This window comes from Arachis hypogaea, chromosome 11 (assembly GCF_003086295.3).
Source record: "Arachis hypogaea cultivar Tifrunner chromosome 11, arahy.Tifrunner.gnm2.J5K5, whole genome shotgun sequence".
In the NCBI taxonomy this organism is placed as follows: Eukaryota; Viridiplantae; Streptophyta; class Magnoliopsida; order Fabales; family Fabaceae; genus Arachis; species Arachis hypogaea.
In genome coordinates, this window is record NC_092046.1 from 113,349,931 (window position 1) to 113,356,257 (window position 6,327).

General features: G+C 37.6%; 1 protein-coding gene across 1 annotated transcript; it reads right to left on the reverse strand.

The window, feature by feature from the left end:
* Nucleotides 1-1,023: 1,023 nt before the first annotated feature.
* On the reverse strand, nucleotides 1,024-5,980 carry LOC112722387 (calmodulin-binding protein 60 A). Its single transcript, XM_025773390.3, has 7 exons — nucleotides 5,130-5,980; nucleotides 4,669-4,747; nucleotides 3,875-3,927; nucleotides 3,265-3,752; nucleotides 2,802-2,962; nucleotides 2,154-2,360; nucleotides 1,024-2,057 (listed from the first exon to the last, which is right to left on the reverse strand). The coding sequence occupies exons 1-7, from the start codon at nucleotides 5,219-5,221 to the stop codon at nucleotides 1,470-1,472; spliced, it is 1,668 nt and encodes a 555-aa protein (XP_025629175.1). The 5' UTR covers nucleotides 5,222-5,980; the 3' UTR covers nucleotides 1,024-1,469.
* Between the last annotated feature and the right edge of the window lie 347 nt (nucleotides 5,981-6,327).

Sequence of the window (6,327 nt, forward strand, 5' to 3'; positions counted from 1 at the left end):
GAATGGTTCAGAGATGGATCTTCTGCCAAGAGATGCAAAACAACATGCAGTTATATTGAATAATGTGTGATGTTCACAAGGATTATGAATCTCAAACAAGGTTCTAATGGATTTGAGAGTGTTCCTAGCTAATGAAATAATTTCTTGGAGAAGGGGTAATAATCTCATTACACAATTTGATTAGTTGTATTTTTTAAATATTTCCTGACAAAAGGTATTTAATCAATTCTAAATCCAACTAATTACTGGCACAGATATCATATGATGTATGGTCCAGAAGCACCAATTTATTTGGATTTCATAAAATAAAACCAAATCTAAAGCCTAGAGCATTTTCACGAATATAATTTTTAAATTAAAAATGCAATTTAAAAGAGATGGGTATTCACCCTTTTAATTTGCATTTTTAATTTTGCTCTTATTCGTAGTTTATTTTGTTTTTACGGTTTAAGTAAAATGTGAAAATAAAAAGTAAAAAATATTGTTTTTATTGTTTTCTTTTTTTTCCCCTGCAAAATCCTAAACCAAATATATTCCAAATCTTTTGTCTTTTGTTTTCTCAAAAGGGTATTTTGGCACAAGTAAAACAATCAAGAGACAACCACCATATGTTGATTAAAAAGCCAAAAATTGGAAAGTAAAACAAAGATCATTGCTATTGATGAACACCAAATAGATAATAAGATCGAAAATGGGAAGCAATGCTTGTTTTATGCAAAAAGAATGCAACGATTTCTTTTCATCTTGATCTTGGACAATTTCAGAGCTCCATGATACAATAATAAATCATTAAGACCAAAAGCAACCTCTTAAAACATTTTAGCTAAATCTTTTTTGTTCTTTTAATCAAGACATGGTTAAAGAATGTCCACTTCCAGAGTCAGACAAAATCCTCTCAATTTCTAATTTCCTGGAAAGTGGTTAACCGTATTTAACAATTCACTTGATTTCTTTATGCCGTACTTCCGTAACAGTAAACACAGCAAAATACAATGATCTTCATCCTATTTATCAAGTATCAACTACAACAGAAGGGACATTCATTAATTACGAAAACATATGCGCGAACACCTAAAAACTCAAACCAGGGCAAATAATATCCACAGCTGATATTATTGGACAAAACGTGCTTACAAAAATTATGATCCATAACAATGGCTTGGATCATGATTCATGAAGAACATCCTACCAATATAATAATTACTACTACTGCTGCTACTACTAGTACTACCTGACTAATAATAAGCATCTGCCAACAACCAGAAATCCTCTCCTGACTGTAAAATACTTATTTACAGCTTTAATCTTTGAAGACAACCAAAAGGGAGGAAGGAAGAGCAATTACATGGCTTCTGGCTAGCTATTAGAGCCTAAGCACATCAACATGTATTTACATCTAAAGAGAAGCCACGTTAACTCTCTTTCCTCTGTAAAACTGAACAACAGATGTACAAAAGCAACTGGATACTTCATGTTCTTCGCAACTGCCGCTGCTGATTAGCATCGCTTTTTCGTTTCCTCACCATGAACCATTTTAGGACGTTGGTTACCTTTCTCCATCTCCTCTGAGCTTTACCGATGGCAACAGATGAGCGCGTCAGCATGAAGCTATCCACAGCGCTCTGCAAATCTTGATCGGTATCGAAAAAACGCAGATGATCTTCGTCTCCAAATGCATGGGCCATTGGATCAGGGTCGCAGATCAGAGTGCTGGCAACCTGGTGGACCGGAAAACCAAGACTAGTAGGATCATATCTTAAGCCCATGCTGTCAAAGTTCGGCAAGCAGAAGTCATCCAAGGCACTGGTGCCTCCAACAGAATAAATGGATGACATGATATCCGGAGAAGAGGCACTTGCTGGTGTGTAAGTGGGACCTTCAGTCTTTTGAGGAGCCAAAAGTTTGTTGGCACTGGATCCCTCGGTATTTGGTGAGCTCTCGGAGTAAAGAACATTAGTTAGATGTGAAGAACCCTCCAAAAGAGATGCTTCATCTTCATAAGAGGAAATTTTTTCGCCTTGTTTAATTGCAGAAATGACCAATTCTTGAGCATCAGCCTGATAATGAAATGCATCTAAAGTAAGTATTATAAAGAAACAAAAAAGGAAAGGGGAGAGAATAAAGGAAGTAAAGAAGTTAGCAGAGGAGAATGCCTTTTCAGTTTCCGACAGCTTATGTACCGGGACATACTCACACTCAGAGAGTAGTCCCGTGACTTGTCCCACAGCATTGAAGACCACACCAGCTTTCTGTTGAGAGGAGGGAGGGAAGTAAACATGCCTCGTGGTATCAATTGTACAAGTTCGAGCATGCTCCACAGTTATTTCCCACATCTTTGCAGACATGCCAGTGCCCAGTATCTGCACATTCCAAGCAATGAATTTATTCAGTTTCCTAAATAAACCAAGTACATAAAGTATTGCCAGAAATGATGAAAATGCTCATTAATTCAGAACAGTGGATGACCGAAGAAGTGATGTAAAGTTATTAAGATCAGATGTCTTTGACAATGTTTTTTTTCCCATTTAGTGCAAATATGCCAGTAACAAGCATGGGACATCCTCGTCACCATGGTGGTGTGATGGTGTCTAACATAATAAAACCATAGATGCATACCCAAAAAAAAAAGCCATGGACGTTTTTTTCCCCTCAAATCCTTTAAATGAAAAATAAATAAATAAAAATCAAACACGAACAAATGTAGAAGAAGCTCAACAACACACGGGTAAGGTTTATTAACTAGAAGTTGCAGAAAATGTATATACAAAGAGAGATTAAAATACTGCTCGAGTAATTCTTACACTGCGTAGCTTTGCAGGATCCAGATTCAGAAGTGTAAGAAAATCTTTCACGCTGTAGATCTTTTCCCGACTCAGACGTTTGTGGAAAGCTCCATCCTTGCCTATCTTCTCCAGTCTCCAAACTTCATCAAACAGATTAGGAGGGTGGTGCTTCTTGTACACTGCATCGGAAAATAATAAAATTACAGATACATGATAGAAAGTTCATTCATTTATACCATTTATACCATCACTTATTGATATAGGTGAGCAAGTCCAGGACTAGTAAGCATCCTTAAGTTTAAAACTATATTTTCCAGTTAACGAGGTTTAGATAATCAAATCCAACATTTCAAATAAATAACAACTATATTATTGCTTTTCATTTATTTGTTTATTCGACACTCCTGGTCCAAATATGTCTGTCGAAAACCCGACCTCATAGCATCTATTAAGTAGAACTAGGTTATATAGAGAAACTCACATTCTCCTCGGTGATCCCTAACAATGAATGACTCTGTCTTTGCTTCTCTTATTCTAACGCCATCAAAGTTGTCCATAACTTTTGCACCAAGCCTGAACCTACGACTCCTTGTCCAGCTTGAGTTATCTGTAAATGAAATTTCACCAACCATACCAGTCCCATCTTTAAGATATACAGCTACATCTCCGGTAAGGAGGGGTTTTTTTCCTTCTCTCTCCCTCACAATGTTGCTCTTAAACTCTTCAGGCATCCAAATTTCACTTTCATCTTCAAAATCACCCTCAAGGACCACAATTTCCACCTTAGCTAAGGATTCAGGTCCTGAACTAACAACTTTCCCTGTCGACACATCAACTAATACTACTCTTAAGTTGGAGCCATCCTCTCCTTCAATCCGAGCTCCAGTAAACACTGGAAGAGAAATGTTGTTTTCAAACTGCAGCTGCAAGCTTCTCAATTCAGAAGTATGCATCTCCTTTCCACCAGTCCTGAAAAGAAACAAAAAGACGGATGAGAAACAGCTAGCATTAAGCTAGACAACTTTGCTTCATAAGCAGCCAACAGTTCCAAAAACTGAAATATAAATTGTAAACAGAAGACTATTTCTTACTGTTTCAGGCTGGTTAAATGCTTCCTTAAGGCCAATTCTACTTCCTCCTTAACCTGAAAAGATGTAACATATATGATTTGCATCTGACATCAACTATCAGCAAGACAGGAAAAAACATATCTGCAGCACTACTTAACTCCATACCCATACCAAACATAATAAATTAACAATGCATCCCCTCATTGGTTCCTTTATCACATTATCAGAAGATTACAAGAGGCAAGACTAACCTAAAATCTCTAGTATTATTCATGTACTCAGCATGTGTGCCTTCCATAAATTAGAAATTAAGAACAGAGTTTGTATTTGTATTTGGCAAAATACTTCTCTTGGTCAAATTGATGCAGTAGTTGTCTTAGTTAGAGCCCAACAAACATGGTGAGTGTCTTAGGGGACCAATAGTGAGTTAACTGAACCAAGAAGACCTTCAAGTTTTATGTTTCTCTTTGTTTTTCCTTATTTTTCAGTGTAACTATAGACAAATTGCATGAGATAGTAGACTAGCAGTGTGCCACATTTTTATCATTACATGCTTGAAACCAACACGGAAGTAGTATCTGCGGCTGGACGGGAAAGGGTACATATCCATGGTTGTTTTTTTCTAAGGCATAAAGGGTTAATCAAATGAAGGATGCCATTGCCCAGAAAACAGAAGGAAATACTAAAAGCAAAATGACCACATACCCATGAATACGAAACAGCCGGACAAACATAGAAAACGGATTGAATACGAAAAAACAAATGTAACAGTTACCATATAGATAGCAGTGAAACAGGAGAAAAAGAGTTCATACCACTCGACGAATCAAGGGCTCTAAAATCGGCTCCAGCAAATGCTTGACTGACTGTATCCTCATCAACTCGCACACCACACTGAACACCATCCATTCACAATAATAACCAAGTTAAAAAATGTCAAAAACCAAACTCAGCAGTTCTGCTAATCGAATCAAATGCTCTATATGCATAGGGAAATCTAACAGAATAACCAGCAGCCTGAAAAACAAATGGCATTGGCCCTCTCTAAGATGAAATTACACCTACTTATTTCATGCATTAGAACAATTCAACTCCCCTAAACACATAGCAAATTTGATCGGGCTCATTCACTCATTATTTGCATTGGAGTCATAATCCTATACTAAATTCAATCGCCGCAATGCGCATTCATTTGGCAATTCAATTCCCCTCCCTATACTACCATATCCAACCGTAAGAAACAAAAAACCTAAAAGTAAAAAACGAAGAGCAGTACTTGGCAAAGGGTGGATGCCTCGGCCGCTTATCGTCGGGAGTGGAAGTGTCAGATTTGTGCTTAGCATCTTCGGGGCGCCGCTTGAGCGACATGGCGACGGCGGCGGAACAGCTAGGAAACGGCGGCAGAGGCGAGGTGGTGGTGTTTCATTAAACGGCGGCAAAATAGAAAAGATGCGGAGAGAGAGAAAGAGAGGAAGTATTTATAAGCAGCAGAGAGCAATAAAAAGATGCAGCAATTAAGGTAAACGACAAGAGAAAGGAAAAGCCGGGTAGAGTCCAAGAGAGGGCGGGTGGAATGAAAAGAAAAGTGGTACTTGTTTAGAGGGTGAAGGTTGGTGTGGGATGTTTCTTTCTAACCCATTATCTCAATTTGTTTGCGTCTGGGATGTTTCTCTCTTCCTCCTCTGCTTAACCCTTTGCATTCACGCAATAATAACAATAACAACAAACTATTAGATACAGGGCTGCCTTGCTCTTTGAAGGAGAGCACAGCAGAGGTGCTGAGGAAGGAGGAAGAGGAGAGCAAGTGTGGGGTCCACTCAAACCGCGTATTGCGACCAGGTAAAACTATCAAGTGGACCCCGCCAAACCCACCCCAATCCTCTTCCTTTCTTTCTTGTTTTCAACTTTCAACGCCCTCATCTATATCTATCTTGGCGCGGATCAACCATGAACCAAGGCCACGAGGTTCATAAATTGAGATTAATATTCTCATTATCCTGAACATTTTTGAAATGCCCCAAATTGGGACGTTTTGGTTATTTATACAGGAGATAGGGGTAGATACAATTTATTCAGCTAAATTCCTTATGTTGTCTAGCTCTAGCGGTAAGTTCACCACTTAGACAGGGTTGGAGATTTGAATATTGTCTATAATTATAAAATTCTTAAATTAAAATTTAAATCTATAATAAATTAAATCTTAACTTGTCGAATTAAAAAATACGATTAGAAAAAAGATGTTTTGAGGAATAGTAAGCAAAAAATTTAATCTTTCTTTGTTAAAAAAATAATGTATTATTCTCTGTATACAAGTTATTTTTTTATATAAGCCTATACAAGTCATTTATATTCACGCATGCACGTTTTTTCATGCCATTATTACTCGTTATCGTCGTCATCAACACTACCTCCTTTTCCTCCTTCTTTCTTCATCGAAATTTCTTTTCCTCCTTCCTTTTTCTCCTTCTCCTCCA